Source organism: Lampris incognitus, chromosome 17 (genome assembly GCF_029633865.1).
Source record: "Lampris incognitus isolate fLamInc1 chromosome 17, fLamInc1.hap2, whole genome shotgun sequence".
In the NCBI taxonomy this organism is placed as follows: Eukaryota; Metazoa; Chordata; class Actinopteri; order Lampriformes; family Lampridae; genus Lampris; species Lampris incognitus.
In genome coordinates this window covers 28,934,197-28,957,415 of record NC_079227.1, presented here as the reverse complement: position 1 = coordinate 28,957,415, position 23,219 = coordinate 28,934,197, and the positions used below count along the sequence as shown (strand labels likewise).

At 44.1% G+C, this 23,219-nt stretch overlaps 1 protein-coding gene across 5 annotated transcripts; it reads right to left on the bottom strand.

Moving 5' to 3' along the window:
• Positions 1–932: 932 nt before the first annotated feature.
• On the bottom strand, positions 933–23,129 carry sap30bp (SAP30 binding protein). 5 transcript variants are annotated; one of them, XM_056297331.1, is made up of 11 exons: positions 23,034–23,117; positions 22,435–22,474; positions 20,046–20,164; positions 18,138–18,182; positions 10,073–10,115; positions 6,382–6,470; positions 3,382–3,473; positions 3,062–3,174; positions 2,890–2,948; positions 2,172–2,259; positions 933–2,011 (listed from the first exon to the last, which is right to left on the bottom strand). In XM_056297331.1, the coding sequence occupies exons 2-11, from the start codon at positions 22,439–22,441 to the stop codon at positions 1,830–1,832; spliced, it is 837 nt and encodes a 278-aa protein (XP_056153306.1). In that variant the 5' UTR covers positions 22,442–22,474; positions 23,034–23,117; the 3' UTR covers positions 933–1,829. The 5 variants fall into 5 exon arrangements, with proteins under 5 accessions (XP_056153306.1, XP_056153307.1, XP_056153303.1 ...); XM_056297332.1 differs by lacking the exon at positions 23,034–23,117 and adding an exon at positions 22,727–22,987 and having other exon boundaries at positions 22,435–22,470; XM_056297328.1 differs by lacking the exon at positions 22,435–22,474 and having other exon boundaries at positions 23,034–23,129.
• Between the last annotated feature and the right edge of the window lie 90 nt (positions 23,130–23,219).

Below are 23,219 nucleotides of genomic sequence, written 5' to 3'. Positions count from 1 at the left end.
CTGTCAAGGCCAATGCACAAAGTGTCATCCAAAAGATGCTGATGTAGTTTATCACCCAACTTTGACTTCCACTACATACACCGACAGATTATGATTAAATGTGCTTTGACTTAAGAGAGAGAAAATGCACTCGTAAAAGCCATCGGTTTGTGAAATGGGTGCGATGTGCGGATGATGAAGGACCACAGCAACACCAGGGAGAGTATTAAAGTCCTCCAACCATAGGAAAAGGTTAGGGACAACCATTATTACCCATCCCATCCACACGGACACCAATAAATCCAAGTGACAGCTTCCATCCATTGGTAACAGGACTAAACAGACTTTCAGTGAGTTGACTTGGTGAAACAAGTTCTCCAGCACTTCACAGAAGTTCTCCACATTCCTTTGTCCACGAGTCCTTGTACCATCTTTTCATGATGACACCAACTCAGCAATGGCACGTTTTAAAGTACACCAAAAGTAAAACTCCGAAACATGCTTGAGGCATAACATCAACCTTTACATGCCTTCTGGATAAAAGTCAGATGTTGCGAATAGCATAACTTGAACATCCACCTGGGACACATATGTTCTCCCTGAGAGGATGAGTGCGAGAGTAAAGAAAAGAAAAAAGAAATGGAGAGAGGGAGCGAGAGAGAAAGAAATCGTTCTCTTTAGATTCAGGCTAATGCTTGCAGTCCATGGTGCTTGTTCCCAACAAAAGAGGGCTGTTCTTTTATTTCCACACTAAAACCCCCAGATCCAAAGCTTTACTGAAGCCAGACATCTATAGAAAACAGAGGAATGCCGTATAAAAGGTCCCTTTTTTCCCCTCAAAGGACACCAATTATCCGTCCTTTAGTTCAGTATATGGGATTGATCTGTCACTGATGACCTGCTCAGAAAAAAAACCCAGTTTGATTTCATTAAAGTGTGCATGTTACCAGAAGTTCCCAGAAACAAATGGACAAAAACCTCAGTTGAAAAGGCAGCATCAGAACACATTTATTTACTTTACCAGTTATACAATATGTACATGTGTGAAAAAAAAACAAAACAAAAAAAACCTTTTTTTTAATGAGCTTTAAAAAGCAAAACTAAAAATAAATCAGCTGACAAATTCTGATGCACATGTATAGCCAATTTTAACTGACATGAAAATACTGTACTCACTTAAAAAAATGGATAGAAATATAAACCTATAAACCATTCCTCATACATCTGATGTGACAGTTTAGGATTTCATTCAACCCAAAGTGGGAACCTATGCCCTCAGAGGTTTGGTGCCACCTTTTTCCAACTTAAATGTAAAAAAACAAAACCCTGATCAGATCAAACCTATGCATAGCTTCAGCAGAGGCTTACTGGTGAGCTAACTGAATGAAGGCGGGTAAATGTGGACTCCCACTCTGCTGGATGGCCGCTCCAAAATCCCAAGTTACAAAAATATGACACCTCCATACATCACACACTGCCGAGTGTGCAAACCAGAGTCATTGGTGAAAGGTTTTCACGAAGGTCCACAAGTAAATTCACCACCGAAAACTGTGGGTCGGGCAGTTTGACGCTAGGGCGCAGGTTTGACAATCCCAGAGATAGAAGGCAGTATATATGGAGAGCAGTCTGGGCGTTTGAAAGTGGGTTATTAAAATATATTTGGAAGCGCCCATTAGTTCAGTTCATCCCACAAATTCATGCCACTTTTCATGTTTTTACATTTAGAGGGAACACACACACACACACACACACACACACACACACACACACACACACACACACACACAATTCATTCACATTCACTCACGAAGACATTACCCATTTCCCCCCCCACTACTGCATCCTGTGTGTCACTGCTTTGCTTTCTTTAGGATGGTGCCCACCGCAGAGATGACAGTGGTCTTGGTGCCGCTGGCGGTGGTTGTCACAGAGACAACCCCTGGCAGGGTCGCCGTAGTAGTGAGGAGGACGGGCTGGGCCAGAGTCACAGGGACCGCCGAGTCCCACTTGCTTTTCCTCTTCTGGGCTTCTGCTGGCAAGAAGGGGGGGGGGAGCAAGAAAGTGAATAACAAGCCGTGGGTTGCTCTAGACACTCAACACTAAAATTCTGAGTTACATGCCATACTGGTTTAACAGCAGGTTACCAACGCTGCAGCGTCTGCCATTCCCCATCAGGGCTCTGAGTCTTTTACCTGTTGCTGTGGTGGTGCTGGTGCTGGTGGTGGAGGCTGTTGTGCTGGAGGGGTTGGTCCCCTTCTTAGTACCCGTCACAAACTCAATCTGGAAAAAGACAGAATACAAAATAATTAAAAGTCAGTGACTCCCACCCTTTCTGTGCGATGCCCAAAGCATGCCTATGTTTCCAAGCAGGGGAAGAAAGGAGAGTTTCTCAGCAAAACATGTTGATTCAAGTTATGCAGTGAAAAGTTCCAGGCCCATGACTAACAGCCTGGATGATAATAATGATGGTGAAGTAGAAGAAGACGATGATGACAATGATGATAGCAGCGTGTATCATATCGTTTTGTTAACATGTTCCCTGAGGCACACCCAGCACATTTAATCACTACACTGGCACTCTATTTGGTGAATTATGGCAGACACACAGCTGAGCCTTTCCTGTGAAGATGTGCACACACACATATAGTAGGCTAACACCCAGCGGGAGCATACACATGCAGTGGTTCAGCTTAGCAAGTCGGACTGGGCTGGGCTTGAACTGCAGTGATGAAGGCTGAGCTCTGCGATACTTGAATTCTGTATGTCAATGTGTCTGCACACGGAGAACACAAAGTAGGAATTAAACGCAGCTCGTGGAGACATGCCCCTGATGTAGACAGAGAGGGAAAAGCAACCAGAGCCCTTGTTCTGTCTGGGTAGAAGAAATATTTTTATGGTTGTTGTGCTCACCTTGGTTCGCTCTCTCTTTGCTTTCTCCAGTTTGTCCATCTCCACTTTCTGAGCTTTGGCTGAAGAGGCATGAGACAGAAATGAGTGCTGAGTTCTGGTCACACATAGACAAAACACTACAATAAATAAATAAATGGGGGGGGGGGGGACACAAACACACTTGTCAGCTAACCTAAAGATTCATAGTAGGAGTCTTCTGACCAGCCGTGAGGATCAAACATGTCCTTTGGGTAGTTGGTTCCTAGTTCATCTATACTGCAAAACTGGATGAGCTTCTCATAAATACTAAAAGGCACAGAAAAAGCACCAAATAACATCAGGAAAAGAAAACCGCACACCAAGCAACATCTGTATTTAATCTGTCTGTTAGCACAGAAGATTAATGGGTGATGGGTATTAAAATGTGTTTAACAGAAATCTCAAATGTCTGTTACTCTGCGAAATGGGCTTATGTTCCTAAATGAGGCACCTTGTGTTCATTGAACCACGTACCTTGGATTTCTGAATTCTTTCTTTTTCTGGATGACGCTGTTTGTGTCAAAATCCCCTTGAAGTTTCCTTTCATACAGTTTGTAGATCTTCTCCTGTTGCAAATCAGCGAGGGACAAGTTTAGAAGGACATATTCTTAGTGAGGAAGGCATTTGTACCAGGCAGCCATGATGAACTCTGAGCCTCCTCCACACTCCAGATATAAATAATGACCAACAAGGGCGTTGAATTTGGCAAAGCCCACCTTTGGTGTCTTCGCATAAACATAACCCACGGAACTGTTGGGACTCTGTTTAAGTAAGGGCCAATGTGAATGAAGTCATTGTGTATGCTGACTTTGATACCTCTCAGAAACATTTGACAACAGGGCTCGACTGAGCCACAAAGAGCTGGATAGGGCTGTTAATGTCAAATGGAGCGAGGGGATCCAAAATGATAAATTAGACCTTTACAAGGAGAAGACAGGCGACTGGAAGGATCTCATGGTTAAGAAAATACTGTGGTAAGCTGTGCTGACACCTCTGTTTGAGGTTGTGGAGACGTTCTCGACTCCAGAAAGTTCTCAGCCAGTGGTTTTGGACACTGTCATAGAAGGAAGTAGGAATGCATTTGCAAAATGTAATCCATCCCAGCAACGTTGAAATGACAGCTGAGGACCTGAAATCTGATTAACGTCTCTGTCATTACAATTAAGCCTGCCATCTACACCACTCCCTCCCTGTGGCAGGAGTATGTACCCTATTTCCTGGACTATAAATCGCTGTTTTTTTACTTGTCTGGTTGGTCCTGTGAATTATATTCCAAAGCGATTTATACAATGTAATTTTGTGGGACATTACATTGCATTTCAAACAAAGCCACTAGATGGCCCTGTTTAACCTTGTGACCCAATTGAAAATAGTGACATGCAGGTCCAGCGGGTTTGGGTAGGCTTACTATAAAATATTACGGGTGTGGGCGGGCAGGTCAAAAAGTGACAAAGTGGCACTCGGAGTAAGTTATCAATAACTTACAGAAACATTGCGGCTAGGCTAGGCTGTGCATCCCTAGTGCACCTTATCTTCGCCTCGCAAGCAGCTTTATCGTCAATCTGCGATTGTGGTTTTGGTCAATGCATGTGTTTTAGAGTGTTGAAGCTTCACCTATTAGTTTTTTTCCCTAAGTGGTATCCGCAGATTTTGTTTACACCACCAAAACTATTTTTTGGTCAGAAAGAGGCTCGTGTGTGTAAGCAAGAGAGAGAAAGAGTTTGTGTCTTTAATGATAGGTTACTTGTTTTGCTGCAATTCAACAATGAAGAACATCGTTTGGAACAATTCCTCCATTTATTTAGTAGCCTAGACTCAGACGCTATTAGGCTAAGATACATTAGGCTACACCTTGCAATCAGTGTATCATGCTGGGCAAACAGCCCAAAAACGAAATAGAGCAACACTGCTCACTTTGCTAGCCTGGGCTATATTTGGAGGTTTGCGAATCGGGTTCTGGCGGTCAATTAATACATATTTTAGTGGCCGGACAGAGCGGACTGGCTCTCATAATGGGTCGGATGGGTACGAGTATTAAAAAACCCTGACCTTAGCATCACTACTGTACCACCACATAAATGCAACTAATACACCGAAGCAAAATATATTTTTTTCCTCCCAACAACACGTTTTGTGCAACTCCGGTGCGATGGTATGTCTCCTGGGCAGTGATATTCAGGTGAATTCTCGGTGAATTCTTAGTTTGTCTTATAGACAGGGTGAGTGCTTGCCTCCCAGGGTTGCTTGTTAACTGCTGAGCTGTTCAGTAAGGGACTGAGTCAGCATTCTGCCACTCCCTCTTGACCTGCCTCAACACCTCATAGAGCAAGCCTCAATGTAGCTGAAGGCTCTAAAGTACATGTTAGTACTAAATTGATCAATGACAAAGTCTGTCTTTATGCATGCTCAATAACCCAGGTAAAGCAATGACAGAAAGTTGAATCAGCTCATCTAGACACCTCTTCAGTCTGACTGAGATTGAAGAGGTCACTTAGATGAGTGATGAAACATTTCTCTCAATAAACGTTGTGTCCAGATGAACTGATTCAACTTTCTGTGATCTAAAAAGCCTGGTTTAATTGTGGGAACAGTTCTGAGAGGGTATATGCAGTCTCCAGAGTTTATTTCTAGTTTATATTAAGGGGGAAATTTGTCCAGCTGCGAAGGATTTGATGCAAAAGATGAGGTGCGTTAATCGCTGGTTGTTGGGACTCCGTGTTGCTTCCGTCTCCTTTGGTCGTCATCAGTGGTTCAAGAACATTCTTAAATTTTTGAATGTTCACCAAAAGGGGAGGGTGCATACTCAGGGCTCCTACTCTTTATAGGAAATCATTATTCACTATCAGTGGAAGCCTCAACACACTCTAAATGTAAATTTTAGTTGGTCACTAAACATACCCCCTAAACTTCAAGCACTGATGTGCAATCTCAGCAGCTAAAATATTTATGAAACAAGTTCCACCTCTGCTATAAATGACACTAAAGATCTGCCATCTCAGAGGGTAAAATAGGATTTCCAGGATTTCATAACCTAACTTTACAATTCTCCATGACCTCGATGATATTTCCAGGACATCTGGGCAATATTATCATTTTCCAGGTGTTCTCCATAACTGGAAAACTAGTTTATAAATTCCTAGGTTTTCCAGGAGGCGTGGGAACCTTGAGACTGCAGAGTGCTGCCTGTATAGTCATGAAAACCACATATTTATAGTCATGAAAACCACATATTCATAGTCTTACAAAAACCATCATCCAGATATTATCCACACACCTTTTTCTGGTGTAACTGTCAGAAATAACTAGGCCCCGCAGTGTCATGAAAAAGATGTTTCAAGTATGACAACTGTCACCTGATGGTAGTAGAGGTATAAGAGGAGGTGTACGAAAGTGGGTGTGATTTAGGATTGAGATGGGAGCAGGTGTATCATTTTCATAAGTAAGAAATTGGAAAAAAGTTCAGTGTGTATGTACCTGAAGATGGCTAGAGCAGCGTCCGGTGGGCTCTGGAGGGATCCTGATCTCATCAGGTGACATGTTCCTCACCTTCTCTGAAAACAGGGCTTGGGAGGGGACAGAAACACTAAAATAAGCATTAATATCTCCACATCAACTTGCTCCAAATACATTTTGTCCCCCATCATGTCATCGCTAAACATTTAGGATTGAGTTTGAATTCACACGTCATTTTACACAATTAACTTTGATGAATCGTGAGAAACCACATTGCAATATTCAGAGCCTTGTCGACCGCTGTCTGGCAAAACAACTAGAAAGGTGTTAAATTACAAATAGGGAGGGAGATGGGATAGAAAGATAACTGGCGTGGGGGTGGGGGGGAACCCAAACGAAAACACAAATATGGTTAATGTGACAAAGGTTCAGTGTATGTTGGTTAAACATGTTTGGTAAATTCCTGAGCGTCATAATTTTTAAGTAGGGGGTTAGACTGGGTTAGTTTGGTATGAGGCTATGAAGAGCTCCTAAAGGGCAGGGAGTGGCTGTTGTTGGGACTTGTATGGAGACGGGAGCCCCCCCCCTCCATCATCCCCACCCCGTTTTGAATCTTGCCTTGTTTTCCTGTTTCTCCTCAACTCCTCCCACGCTCCATTTTCTCTGACCGCAGGCCAGGCATTCCTCTGTGTCACTCTATATCCCAATCAGCCAGAGTCTTTACAGTCATTCAGCACCATCAATCACGCTTGAGACTACCAGCCAGGTGTGTGAGTGTGTGGGTGTGTGTGTGTGTGTGTGTGGTTGGGTGTGTGCCCGTAAGTCAGCATGTGCTTGCGAAGCCCAGAGAGGCCGCCTCTATTCACAATCTAATGCAGTGTTGAGAGGTAAAAACCTGACTGGACATGAACAGTTCATTTCCTAAGGGGATGTATCTCCTTGCAGCTTTGTCTTGGACACTTTCTTGTCTCACAAATCTGACAGGTAAAGCTCAGTGCTGGCACGTGGTCCAGCTACACAGTCTTTTGTTCCGTTTGATGGCACAATGTTGCTGGTCAACAATGAAGCAATCTTTGCCTGTGGGACACTGCAAGTGCTGACCTTGAGAGATACACAGCGAGAAAGTCTGTTTGTGGGTGTCTGTGTATCTACAGAGGCATTCCTTTCCCAAGCACCCTCTCAGTTTCCCCTGCCTTCAACTAACCCTTTTCACAGTCCTGAACTGCGGATCATTTGGAACAGACAGACATGGCTGAGAGACCTGAGAGAGAGAGAGATCAGAGCTTGCTGATGTGTGTTTCTTCACCTTCCCCCACGCTTCATGTCAGCCAGGGCCATGACACACCTTCACTAGGAGGGGCAGGGTGTTGCCCTTAGTGGGAAGCAAGTATACAACCCATGCGCGCGCAAACACGCACACACACACACGCACCATGAAAGAATATAAACACACACAATGTTACAGAAATATAAAAGCAAACTGGCAGGCATGCAACCAGTACATACACCCTCTGTTTTACAGTGCACTACAAGATAACGTTGGCTGTGGCAGTAAATAGAAAAAGGGGGAAAAAAAACAACCCCAGACTGGGCAAGCCAAATTACTCATAGGGGCCTTGTGGGATCTTAGTGTTTCATTGAACTTAGTCATAAACACACACACAATCATATTTAGCCGTTAGCTACGTGAAATTGTGGGAGCCTACTTATCAAAATCAAACAACTGGGGATTTAGCCGGCACTTCTGAAGTTTAGTTGGAGGAACTTGGGATTCAACACCAAGATAAACGAAGTAGGTATCACAGGCGTGGCCCCATTAGCAGCTAGTGCAGGGAGATGCAGGGCCACTGCACAGTGGATCATTTTCACACGCAACAGTTACCAAGTGTCAGCAGTGACTGGATGAATACAGAGACAAGGCCAGGCAGACAGAGGCTTGAACAATGTCTAAAAAAAAGAAAAAAAAAGAAAAAAAAAAGAAATCACCATCTGTCCTCCCAAAAAAGAAAAAAAAATACTGAAGGCACAATCTGTACCCCCGGGGGTCTTTCGGTCAGCCAGACATAGACAGACAATGTCCATCCCTTCAGTTACTGGACAAAGAACTGTCTTCAGCTTTCTGGCAAGAGACCCTTCCTCCAGACACACTGTGACATTTAGTGACAAACAGAGGAGCCAGGCTGCACTGCAGGAATGTCAAATGTCAGCTCCCAGAACATGAGTCAGAGCACACCACTGGGCGACACAGTGTTGGTTGACTGTATTTACTTTGTAAATCAAAAATTGCTCATTCGATTTCCCCCTTCCTATGACTCTCTTTCCAGCATCCTGCTGGGTGAAAGGGAAAGTGGACGTGTTGTTGCATAGAGTTGTGGGGGGTTAAACTGCAAAGTATTCTCTTGGTTCTTGCCACCTACAGAATGCAGTCGAGGAAACCCAAAGAGAGGTAGCCAAGGTTTGTTTGTTTGTTTTTTTAAACCATGGCGGCAGCAATGACAGGACAGCACGAACCAAGCAACAGCTTCAGGAACAAACACTACACTGCAAAAACATCAGTTTAACCAATCCACCTCCCACATTTAAAATCAGCTCGGAGTGATATTTTGACATGTGTGTAATCCCTCGATGGGGTTAGCAGGGTGGTCCAGTGGCTGGGGAGCCCAAGCTGTCCCCTCTAAACCAGCTGACCAATTAGGTCCATCATGGCAACTGTGTGCCCTGCTGAAGTTTCCTCAACTAAGACACTGCCACTTTTACCATCAGTTCGCCAGTTTTACTTCATTGCCTGCAGTTATGTGATGAAGGTGATGCCTGTCCGAACTTCTACACCTGGCTGTAGAGTCATGACACGGTTGGCCACAAGAAAGTCTACAACGGTATATAGAAATCACCCCCTGCCCTGTCTCACTCATATCCTGTCTGATCTGACACACACCTTGTTCCAAACACACACAAACACACTATGATTCACAACTCACCGACACCTTCCTGTGTTGTAACTTTATAAATGACCTGTCGGTTACTCAACAAAATTGACATCATAACAAAATTGCATCCGAGTTACCAATTTCTGAGTCTATTGCGCCAACGCCTAACTGATATGGTGCTGAAAATACTGATCCAAGGGCGTCCGGGTAGCGTAGCAGTCTATTCCGTTGCCTACCAACATGAGGATCATCCGTTCGAATCCCCGTGTTACCACTGGCTTGGTCGCGCGTCCCTACAGACACAACTGGCCGTGTCTGCGGGTGGGAAGCCGATTGTGGGTATGTGTCCTGGTCACTGCACTAGCACCTCCTCTGGTCGGCTGGGGCGCATGTTAGGGGGGTGGGGGAACTGGGGGGAATAGCATGATCCTCCCGTGTGCTACGTCCCCCTGGTGAAACTCCTCACTGTCAGGTGAAAAGAAGTGGCTGGTGACTCCACATGTATCGAAGAGGCATGTGGTAGTCTGCAGCCCTCCCCGGATCAGCAGAGGGGGTGGAGCAGCAACCGGGAAGGCTTGGAAGAGTGGGGTAATTGGCCGGATACAATTGGGGAGAAAAAGGAGGAAAATTAAAAAAATGTAAAAAAAAAAGAAGAAAATACTGATGCTAAAGTATATACACATTTTATTATGCATGTGTGTGAGCTTGTAGGGTGAAGACGTCAGATGCAGATCAGATGTGTCAGGATTCATGTGTGTGTCGTGTGTGCGCGCGCACATACTCACCAACTAGCTCATTAGGGTCCCTCCTTTCCACTTCCAAGTTCTCCTGTAAAAGAGGAGGGGAGCAGAGAGAAGAAAAAAATAACAAGAGGAGAAGGGGGCGATCAGTTTCCTGATGCTGTCTCTGTTTGACTTTATTAAAGATAATATGCTCAGGTGAGGTGATAATTATTTGAGATGTTAATCCTTGAATAATTATCACCTCAATTAACAATGGCTAATCCTGTCAGCCATTGTTCCGCTATGGTTAATTTCTTATGGTTTTGCGTAGTGGACTTAAAAAAAACCCTAAAAACAAACAAGGTAAAGGGAAAAGATGGAGCCTGAAAGCAAAGTCACCTCCATAACTGAAACCTGTATAGCAGAAATGCTTATCCAAAATAACACAAGTCGGCAGGGCTGGGGTGAATTATTCGTGACAGCACTCAGAACAGGACAGTAAATAAGCAGACCCAGTCCGGGGCTGTTTCTAGGGAAAGCTGAAGCTTGGCTGGAGGAAGAGGAGGAGCCGCCTTGTAAAGCTGCTAAAATATGACCCCCGCTCTGCCAGCACTGTGGGCATAACACAGGTTCAGCAGAAAGGAACAGTGCTCCTATTCACTGGCACAGCATCACACACACAGTCACCTAGCAACTGCCTTCAAAGAATTGTCTTCACACTCCCTATCACGTACAGGAATGAGGGGAGGCGGTGCGGCCAAAGGACGATCAAGGGTGGGTACATTAGAGATTACCGATATAAAACCCAAACCAAAAACAACTTCATGGCACTTCCAGCTGCTTCAGGCAGAAACAGACCACAAAATCATGGAATGGCGAGAGTAAAGTGTGAATTCTACTGAGCCATTCAGGAAAAATTCTTGTTCTGCTTTCCCAACTTGACAGCAATGTCGGAACACAGGATCGCTTTTTCTCAAGTGGCGTGTCGAGGCACACCAGCGTGCCGATGGAGCTGACTAGGTGTGGAAACAATTCAAATTGCACTTAAAAGTGATTATTTATATAGAAAAGGATAGAAAAGAAATGGAAAAAGTTAATGTTCACATTAATGGAAATGAGCTCTGGCGTTGCAATTTCAAAAATTCTTTCTGTTAGTGGATTAGTGGTGTGCTGTGGAATTTATTTCGATTATACAAAGTGTGGTGTGACAGAAAAAAAAAGTTTGTGGAAAAACTGGGCTAAAAAGCAGCAGCCCTGGAGCAAGCAGGTATTCAGTGTCTTGGTCCGGGACAGATATGCTTGCCATTACTCTGGCTGTGATGTGGTCCTACTAGATCACCCTTCTCCCTGTAGTTAACCTAACAACATGGTCTTACTATAGTCAATCATAGCCAAAACAAAATGTGTGATAAAAGCCTGCTCGTAATTGGGCAATGTAACAATATATATAATCCACTAAAACAATATCAGGTCCATATGTTAGCCAGCCCGTGCTCAGGATTATTTTGGTTCAATTAAAGAACTGACAGTAAATCACACTTACGCAACCAAAGGCATTGCTCAATATATTCAGGCAAACGGTTGTGGCAAAATGTCAAAGATCTGCAATGCATTTTAAGATTTACAACGCATTTCAAGATCTGCAATGCTTTCACCCCAGCTAGATTAGGCCCAAACAATAAATACAACCTGTAGTTTAAATCGTTTATGTAGCTCTGTACTAAAACATACCTGCCATCTGCAGGCAGATTAACAGCTCACAGACTTTAGACTCATCGGTTGAAGCTAGCAACAAGACAAGTGGGGAAAAGGTCTGCAACTACTAAAAGCAGTCCTTATCTTATCAACTATAGAATGGCAGTAGTTACATGTAACAGTCTATATATATATATATATATATATATATATATATATATAAGTAAAAACCCCTATACTACAGCTGTGGTTTAAACACGGTGCTAGACGCTAGACAAGTTCTTCAGCTTGCTCCTGCAATGCAACTGTCAATCATGGATATGGCTTGTTGATCAGAAAAAACTCATTGTCAGGTCTGGAAAAGCTAAACCACAAACACACAAATTGCCGTGAACTCTGAAGACATGGATGGTGACACACCACCTGAAGCGCAATCTGGACAAGACAAAGCTGATGATCGTCTGGGGGAAAGGTTGCCCGCACCGAGACCTGGCCATCACCGCTGACAACACTGTGGTGACGCCAACCTCGGACTGCAAGGAATCTGGGTGTGATTCTGGACGACCAACTGTCGTTTGCTGCAAACGTTGCATCGGTTGCTCGCTCCTCCAGATTTCTCTTCTATAACATCAGGAGGATTCGCCCTTAGATGCTTGTTTAGAGAGAAGATGCACTTATGACCCCTGATGACTAGTAGTTCTCCTGATTTCCTACGTTAAATGCACTTATTGTAAGTCGCTTTGGATAAAAGCGTCAGCTAAATGACTGTAATGTAATAACTTAAAACAATGTCTTCATCCGTCTCTGCACGGACCAGATATCCTCCCTCTCCTGTATTGTTTCAGCTTGTTTGAGATGTGACTCACACTGAACCTCAGTGACCTGGACCAATCAATAGAGCAGGAAGCTGGCATGCTGTCCAATTCGCACAGCATTCCAGTTCTCTCTGCCGCCCTCCCGCTCACATACACACAAACACACACACAAATATTGTGTGTGTGTCTCCCAGGGCAGATTCAAAGTGTGGTTAGGAGCTGATCGGATGGTGGATAAGCAACATGTCTTTAAGATGCCCTCTTTGTCCAGATGACAAAGAGGGCACAATGGGCGATCATGGCACAAGTCAGGCCCCGAAAGGTATGCCAAGAGCCACAGGAGTGATGATTAAGCTTTTCACCTCAGAACAGGGTTTTCAAACACAAAAGCATAAAGCCTAATGATGACACATACAGTTAGGTCCATAAGTATTTGGACAGTTACACAATATTTGTAATTTTGCCCCTGTACACCACCACAGTGGATTTGACATGAAGTATTTGAGATGTGATTGAAGAGTAGACTTTCCGCTTTAATTTAAGGGGTTGGATAAAAATATGGCATTAACTGTTCAGGAATTACAGCCATGGATATACAGGGTCACCCATTTTCAGAGGCTCAAAAGTAATAGGACAAACAAACATAACTATGATTATAACAATTATATTTAATGTTTGGAGGAAAATCCTTTGCAGTCAATGACTGTCTGAAGTCTGGAACCCATCGAAAAATTCTTCAAATTCTGAGTTTCCTCCTATGAAATGGTCTGCCAAGACTTAACAGCAGCTGCCGTCAGTTGCTGGTTGTTTGTGGGTCCTTTGGCCATTAGTTCGATCTTCAGCAAGTGAAAAGCATGCTCAATTGGGTTGAGGTCAGGCAACTGACTTGGTCACTGATGAATATTCCACTTTTCTGCCTTGAGAGACTCTTGGGTTGCTTTCTCAGCTTGTTTTGCGTCATTATCCATCTGCAGTGTGAAGCGCCAACCTCTCAGTTTTGTGACATTTGGCTAAATCTGAGCAAATGGTATATCCTTATAAACATCACAATCCATCCTGCTACTTCTGTCAGTAGTCACATCATCAATAAACACCACTGACCAAGTTCCACTGGCAACCATACATGCCCATTCTATAACACTACCTCCACCATGTCTGACAGATGATACGGTATGCTGAGAATCATGAGCTGTTCCTTTTGTTCTCCACACTTTTCCTCTTCCCATCCTTCTGGTACAAGTTAATCATTGCTTCATCTCTCCAAACAACCTTGTTCCAGAACTGGGTAGGTTTTTAGATGTTTTTAAACACAGTCTAATCTGGCCTTCCTGTTCTTAAGTGACACCAGTGGTTTTCACCTTGTCGTAAACCCTCTGTATTTATTTTCATGCAGGCGTCTCTTGATTGTAGACTTGGACAATGATACCCCTACCTCTCAAGAGTGATTTGACTTCACTAGATGTTGTGATTGTGTTTGTCTTCACTAGGGAAAGAATTCTGCGATCATCCATTGTAGATGTGTTCCGTGGTCTTCCAAGCCTTTTGGTGTTGCTGAGCTTGCCAGTGCATGCTTTCTTTTTAAGAATGTACCCAAAATGTTGATTTGGCCACTCCTGAAGTGTTTACTATCCATCTGATAGATTTCCTTTGCTTTTTCAACCTAATGATGGCCTCCATCACTTGTATTGACACCTCTGTGGACTTCATGTTGAGAGTTCTGATGAACAGCTACCAAATGAAAATGTAAATACTGGGAATGAACTCCAGACCTTTTATCTGTTTAATTTGTCATGGAATAATGATGGAAAAGGTCTTACTTGCCCATGAAACCACTTGTTAGTCAAGTGTCCAATTACTTTTGATCCTCTGAAAATGGGGTGACCATATATAAAACTGGCTGTAATTCCTGAACGGTTAATGCATTTTTGTCCAACCTCTTAAATTAAAGCTGGAAGTCCACACTTCAATCACATATTAGTTACTTAATTTCAAATCCACTGTGGTGGTGTATAGGGGCAAAATGACAAATATTGTGTCACTGTCGAAATATTTATGGACCTAACTGTATATTTTTTCCAATCATAACAGCTTACAAGATTTTTGCTTTATTAAGAGTGCAGTTTGTAATTTGAACGAGACATTAATAAAGCCATAGCACCATCTAGTGACTATCAAAGAAGGTTGAATCAGTTCATCGGGATACAACTTTTAATGACAGATACGTTTCATCACTCAACTAAGTGACATCTTCAGTCTAAAGAGAGGGAGCGGCCACCCCTGAACCGGGGGGGGGGGGGGGCTAAGACTACATCTGTCGCCATCTTACAATGCTGCGATTGCAAACATTCCCAAATCCTCTGAATAGTCCACATGGCCATTGAAACTCTAGTTAATGGTCAATGGTCCCACCCATATTTGTATATGAAACTGCTCATTGGTTTCGGTCGTTATGCAACTGTGTTGTTTGGAAGGGGTGGGGATACCTGCAGTCAGTTTAGACAGAAGAGGTCACTTAGTTGAGTGATGAAATGTTGAAATGTTATCTGTCAATAAACGTATCCAGATGAACTGATTCAACCTTCTTTGATTATAAAATCCTCTGTGATAGTGCATATTGCCATTGAAACTCTAGTTAATGCTCACGGCTATTTGCATATGAAACCTACTACTACTTTCGGCTGCTCCAATTAGGGGTCACCACAGCGGATCATCCATTTCCATTTCTTCCTGTCCTCGGCATCTTCCTCTGTCACACGAGCCACCTGCGTGTCCTCCCTCACCACATCCATAAACCTCCTCTTTGGCCTTCCTCTTTTGCTCTTCCCTGGCAGCTCCATATTCAGCATCCTTCTCCCAGTATACCCAGCATCTCTCCTCCACACATGTCCAAACCATCTCAATTTTGCCTCTGTTGCTTTGTCTCCAAACCATCCAACCTGAGCGGTCCCTCTAATATAATCGTTCCTAATCTTGTCCTTCCTCGTCACTCCCAATGAAAATCTTAGCATCTTCAACTCTGCCTGCTCCAGCTCTGCCTCCTGTCTTTTCTTCAGTGCCACTGTCCCCAAACCATGTAACATAGCTGGTCTCACAACCATCTTGTAAACCTTCCCTTTAACTCTTGCTGGTACCCTTCTTTCACAAATCACTCCTGACACTCTTCTCCACCCACTCCACCCTGCCTGCACTCTCTTCTTCATCTCTCTTCTGCAGGCCCCCTTACTTTGGACAGTTGACCCCAAGTACTTAAACTCATATGCCTTTGTCACCTCCACTCCTTGCATCCTCACCATTCCACTGTCCTCCCTCTCATTCACGCATATGTATTCCATCTTGCTCCTACTGACTTTCATTCCTCTTCTCTCCAGTGCATACCTCCACCTCTCCAGGCTCTCCTCAACCTGCACCCTACTGCCGCTACAGATCATAATGTCATCCACAAACATCATAGTCCATGGAGACTCCTGCCTGATCTCGTTCGTCAACCTGTCCATCACCACTGCAAACAAGAAAGGGCTCAGAGCCGATCCTTGATGTAATCCCACCTCCACCTTGAACCCATCTGTCATTCCAACCATACACCGCACCATTGTCACACTTCCCTCATATATGTCCTGCACCACTCCTACATACTTCCCTGCAACTCCCAACTCCCTCATACAATACCACACCTCCTCTCTCGGCACCCTGTCATAAGCTTTCTCAAAATCCACAAAGACACAATGTAACTCCTTCTGGCCTTCTCTATACTTCTCAATCAACATTCTCAGAGCAAACATTGCATCTGTAGTGATCTTTCGTGGCATGAAACCATACTGCTGCTCACTAATCATCACTTCTCCTCTTAACTAGCTTCTATTACTCTTTCCCATATCTTCATGCTGTGGCTGATCAACTTTATACCTCTGTAGTCGCTGCAGTTCTGCCCATCCCCCTTATTCTTGAAAATCAGTACCAGTATACTTCTTCTCCACTAGCCAGGCATCCTCTCACTTTCCAAGATTGTGTTACACAATCTAGTTAAAAACTTCACTGCCATCTCTTCTAACATCTCCATGCCTCCACAGGTATGTCAATCAGGACCAACTGCCTTTCCACTCTTCACAGTCTTCATAGCTGCCCTCACTTCCACCTTGCTAATCCACTGTATTTCTTGATTCACTATCCTCACATCATCCAACCTTCTCTCTCGCTCATTTTCTTCATTCATCAGCCCCTCAAAGTACTCCTTCCAACTTCTCGCTACACGTTCCTCACTTGCCAGCCCATTCCCATCTCTATCCTTGATCACCCTAACTTGCTGCACATCCTTCCCAGCTCGGTCCGTCTAGCCAATCGGTACAAGTCCTTTTCTCCTTCCTTAGTGTCTAACCTCTCATACAACTCACCATACGTCTTTTCTTTTGCCTTTGCCACCTCTCTCTTCGCTTTATGCTGCATCTCTTTGTACTCCCATCTACTTTCTCCATCTGACTGTCCCACTTCTTCTTTGCCAACCTCTTCCTCTGTATACTTTGCTGTACTTCCTCATTCCACCACCAAGTCTCATTGTCTTCCTTCCTCTGTCCTGATGACACACCAAGTACCTTCCTAGCTGTCTCCCTCACTATTTGTGCAGTGCTTACCCAGCCATCCAGCAACTCTTCACTACCACCCAGTGCCTGTCTTAACTCCTCCCTGAACGCCACACAACAGTCTTCCTTCTTCAAATTTCACCATTTGATCTTTGGCTCTGCCTTCACTCGCTTCCTCTTCTTGGTCTGCAAAGTCATCCTACAGACCACCATCCGATGCTGCCTAACTACGTTCTCCCGTCACTACCTTGCAGTCTCCAATCCCTTTCAGATCGCGCCTTCTACATAAGATATATTTTGCATATGAGATCGATCGTTGTTTTCAACCATTATGCCACTGTATTGTTTATAATGGTGGGGATACCTGCAGTCAGTTGAGACTGAAGAGGTCACTTAGATGAGTGATGAAATGTTTCTCTCAATAAATGTTGTGTCCAGATGAACTGATTCAACTTTCTGTGACTTGAGACTGAAGATGTCACTTGGTTGAGTGATGAAACGTATATGTCAATAAATGTTGTATGAAAAATAAATAATGTATGTCATGACATGTAGGTCAGGTGAATAAGCCGTACTCAACTGCCCCTAGGTGTGTGTGTGTGTGTGTGTGTGTCGGCCCTCTGATGGACTGGCAGCTATACAGTGTGTCTCCCCACCTGCCGCCCAATGTCTGCTGGGATAGGCTCCAGCATCCCGTGACCCCAGTTGGGATAAGCGGCTTGGATAATGGATGGATGGATAATACGCATGTAAAATATGTATAAATATAAATAAACATTGTATCCAGATGAACTGATTCAACCCTCTTTGATTTTCTTACCTGGATTATTGAGCATGCATCAAGACATCTAGTGACTATGCTTCTCCAATGGTATGTTATGACAGCTTTAAAGTGCCAGCAAATTAAATAATTTTCCCCCATCCCGTGACAAATGGGTTAGTAACAGAACACAGAAATAACAATGTATTGATCCTCCACAAACAGTAAGCCAGGATCCTTTTACAATTCCAAACCGCCCCACAACCAGGGAGCAGTTCGAATACCTTAACATCATTTGCGTCCCTCCCCTCGTCAGATTCGTCCATGTCCTATAAAAACAAAAATGCAAAAAGGTTACCACCGCAGAGCTTAGAGGGGGGTGAGACAAGGAAGGGGGACCAGTCAGAATCACAATCCAAATAAAGAGTCTCAGACAGAGATGACAACCAGCTGCCCAATATCACTGCAATTAACATCAAGCATTCTGTCCCTGACACCTGCATAAACATACAAAGGTGCACTATGAATGTTTTCAGAAAGGCACCAGTGAAGTACTAACTTAGAATTTTGCAATTTTTTATGTGCCTCTACAATGGCTATGCCTCCTCCTTACTCTCCAAAACAGTGAGGATTGAGTAAAACTTTGTGCATTATCACGTGTCAAATAAGAAGGAGCTCAGTCACTCGCTTAAAACAATCACCTTGCCGCTATCTAACTGACAAATATAAACACAAAACTGTAGAAGGCAACATTGCTATCAGTATAATGATGAAAAGATGGGGGGTGTCATTTGCTGCATCCATCCATCTCACTGCTAGAATGTAAAGCACCCTTGAGACCATAACTCCTACTTTCAGGAAAACTCCAGTATTTTTTTTAACCTGTTCCCCTTTCATTAGGAGTCAAACCAAGCGATGGGAAGCAGACTCTTTTAAAACAATTCAGTATTGAGTAAGATCATTTCAGCCAACTGCTGCACACCAAGCTGCAATGTAATCCTTCGGTGCAATAGTGCTTGCAAAGTGGTGTCCACTAAGAGAGCGCTTTTTTACCATGAAACAAGCTCAAAACGTTCGAGTGGAGTCCAAAGGGCCTTAGCCACGATATAATTCCTGTAATTATATAGATATCGATCCATTTCTAACCTAGAACAGAATTTTCGCTCTGCAATCCCGCGAGAAGGGATTTGTTACATGAATCAAAGACGGTTGAATCATTTCATCTGGATACAATGTTTATTAACAGATACGTTTCATCTGACTGCAGGTATTCCTACCTCTTATAAACAATACAGGTGCATAACAACCAAAACCAATGACCAGTTTCATATGCAAATATGGGTGTGACCATTAAATAAAGTTTCAATGGCCATGTGTACTATTAACAGAGGATTTGGGAATGTTTGCAATCACAGCATTGTAAGATGGTGACAGATGTACTCTTAGCCCCCCCCGGTTTAGGGATGGTCGTTCCCCCTTAACATAGATGACCTCTCTGACTCCCCGTTCAAACCAGCGTTGTTACATGAAGAAAATACTGAAAGTGTGAGAGAGTCAGAGACACAAAAATTACAAAAGAGATTACAAAAAATAAAATAAAATATAAGGTCTACTATTGTGCTGACTAACTGTACTGGGACTGTCTTCTTATAATGGAAGGTGTTTTCAGACACTTCTCTGAAACAGTACCAGAGAGTACTGCTGGCATCGTGTGTGGCTGCTGCTTCTCCCTCTCGTAGCCCCCCCATCTACCCCTGTATGTTCGTGCTATGTTTATCTGTTGTCTTGTTTCACCCCCTTTATTGTAAAGCGACTTTGGGTGTTAGAAAAGCGCTATATAAGATTGATTTATTATTATTACTTCTCAAAACATTCTTAGCCAAAAAAAGCTTTTAGAGGATGTTATTTGGTTAGCGATTTTGCCCCGAAGGATTAGACTGCAGCTTGATGCACAACAGTCTGCTGACACTAGCTTTCCCAATTCTTAAGTCAATCTAAAAAATCCTGCTACCCATCACTTGGTTTGACACCTAACGACAAGAAAAGAGTGCTTAAGTGTATGTATCTCAAAGGCTATTAAAACAAAACTGGACTTGAACACGATATAAAGAGTTTGTTGAGACATCCTCCTGTTCTGAACAAGTCAACACTGGCATGCTTAACAGGTGAGACTGTGAAACATTCGAACTGACCGAGTTCCGGGAACTATCCTCGCTGTCCTCAAAACCAGATCCCTTTTCATCCACTTCCTCCACCCGGCTCAAATCGTCATCACCATAGCTTGCTGACACTAGACCCCATCCACGGGAACCTGGGGATTGGATGAGAATGAAACAGGGGGTTACCACACATGTAGACTGGAGCAGACGTCTAGGACAACATCCAAGGCTACTAATTCTAAGTTTGTTAGAAAAACTCATAGACCTGTACAGGAGCCATGTCAGGCACTCATTTACATACTCAGAGTAGCCCATCCCCAAGGCAGAGAGGGCAAAGAAACAAACTGACGGGGTCGTTTACACGGCAACGTTTTCAACATAAAACGGTAAAGTATTGTAACGCGCATGGATAAGATGACACGCTGGCCGCTGGCTCGCGGGTGTGAGCCTTTAGTCGAGCGGTTAGCGACGTCTCCTGCGGTGCGGGCGATACGGGTTCGCGTCCCGGCCGCGGCAGATCATGTGGTTGCGTTGTCCCCAAAATTCGCTACAGTATCGGTGCGTTTGGCGTTTTGGGGGGCCTGAAAACGCAAACTTTTGAAACCGGGGTTCCAGCGTGACGTCTTCTGAAAATGCAACCCCAGCGTCATGGTGAAAACTAGCAAAACCGGTTCCGGTGAAAATTGTGACGTCACGGCTCCACTTTGCACATGCGTATTACGTTTTCGGTCGCGAATAAGACGACTAATGGCGGATTACCGAGCTGTAGTTGTGCGGCTATCGCTGCTAAGTTTATTAACGCTCCTCCAGCAACGTGTAGATTTGCTGCACCATTACTGTGCTTTATAGTCCAGGGTCACTAGGAGTAACAACTCCACTTCATCGTCCGTCAAGACAACATTATGTTTTCGAGCGTACACTCGCCATCGACTCTATATAGCGACAGGCATGGGCGCAAGTCCATGAATACTGGGATGGCATCCAGCGCTTTCCCTGTGCCCCCGTCCATAGGGTTAGTGGTTGTGTCAGGAAGGGCATCCGACGTAAAATTTTGCCAAATCAATATGCAGATTGACAAGACCATACCGGATCGAACAACGGTCAGCATTGGTACTGTGCCCTCACAGGGTCCTGATGGAAACTGTAAAATCTGCTGTGGCGACCCCTGAAAAACAGGGGAAAAGCTGAAAGAAGGAAACTCGCCATCGTCTCTTTGTTCACTCACCGCTCTGAGAAAAAAGCGTTTGTTCGCAGGCGCATGGCGTTGTCGGTATCCATCAGAAGAGCTCTCTACTACAGTTGCACCGCCAACTACTGGCATGGCATGCATACCACAACGTTTTCAGTCGTTTTTCGCGGATCCGTGTGAATGCGGATCGTATTCAAAACGATGTCGTCTGAACGCAGAACTTTTTTTTTTTAACGCAAGACCGTTGTCGTGTAAACGTAGCCAGTAGACACGGGAAATTGAATCAGTTCATTTGGGCACATCGTTTATTGAGAGAAACGTTTCATCACTCGTGCAAACCAGCGTTCCTCCTTATCAAGGATGCGAACACCCTCATCCTTGAAAGAGTGGCCACTGGCCTGTAGATGGGTCTAGTCATCCCGGCCTGACGAGGTAGCTCTTCTGTGTTGTGCCATTCTCTTCACCAGCATCTATTTGGTTTCCCCGATGTACAAGTCACGGCAATCCCCCTGGCACGTAACAGCATACACTATATTGCTCTGCTTGTGCCGGGGGACCCGATCCTTCGGGTGGACCAATTTCTGGTGTAGCGTGTTTGAAAGCAACTGAGACGCAGTGTTTGGAAAATACCTGTCTCAACTGTTCAGATACTCCCGCCACATACGGAATCACCACCGGTTTACGCTTAGGCAGCTGTTGTCCCTTATCCCTTCGATTGGCTGGTGCACTGTTTGGGCATATTCCTGGCTTTCACAAACGCCCAGTTAGGATAACCACACTTACCCAGGGCCTGTTTAATCTGGGATTCCTCCCCTTAACCGGCCCCCGTGTCTGTCGGTGGGGACATTGTCAGCTCGGCGCCCTGATGACTCATAATTTGTGCGCCAGTTGGCTGATGAGGAAGTTTGCTGCGATTGCAAACATTCCCAAATCCTGTGAATAGTACACATGGCCATTGAAACTCATGGCCGTTGAAACGCTAGTTAACGGTCACGCTCATATTTGCATATGAAACCGAATGTTGTTATCGGTCGTTATACAACTGTTATTTACAAGGGTGGGGATACCTGCAGTCAGTTTAGACTGAAGAGGTCACTTAGATGAGTGATGAAACGTTTCTCTCAATAAACGTTGTGTCCAGATGAACTGATTCAACTTTGTTTTACCTCCTTGTTCATCTCACTGGGAGTGAAATATGGCCTTATAAGCCGCATGTCTAATCAAGACACATACCGTACATTTATTGGAAGCTGATTCACGAAGTCCGTTCTTGCTTGGTGGAGAAACAGCCGCGTTTTGTAAGGACACAAGCTAGAACACCCGCGAATTAATGAGGCAACCCAAAGGGAGAAAAACTTCTTTGCACGATTGTGCTCAAATCAAGTGAATCCACTTCAGCTACAAGACTCTACCAGTTTATGAATATAAATAGCTGACAGCAATAGAAAAAAAGTATTCGCACCGCACGACATCAACAATATTAGCTTTATACTTGGCCATGCTTAGTGAATTTAGGACACTCAACTTATTTCTTGAATTTGCAGCTATCTGCCCAACTGTTGAAATTTGTATAACCCAGGCTTTCCGCAAACAAACAAAAAAAATCAATTCAACATAACCACCAATCAAAGATCGTCGATTAAGATCATTGAGCATGCATAAAGACATAATTAGCAACCGTAATCTTTAATTTGAATTTAACAACGTAACACGCTAAAGTTAGCCAATATCGCGGAATTCCGGGCGTAAAGAAATACCCCTCAGTAAACGGATTATCAGCCCAACTGACTTCATCTTCACGAACCAAAACGACTAAATATGACATTAATGACCTGTGTCTTCTGTTTCTGGGTCGGAATCGGGCTCGGAATCGTCTCCATAATCAGCCAAAGACGAGAGAGGCGCACTCTTTCTGCTGCTCGCCATTGCTAACATGCGTCGCATAAACGCGTCGCACAGTAAAGACGTAATTCTCATTGGAAAAAGTGCGCATGCGCCCGCTTGTCAACGGGAATTAT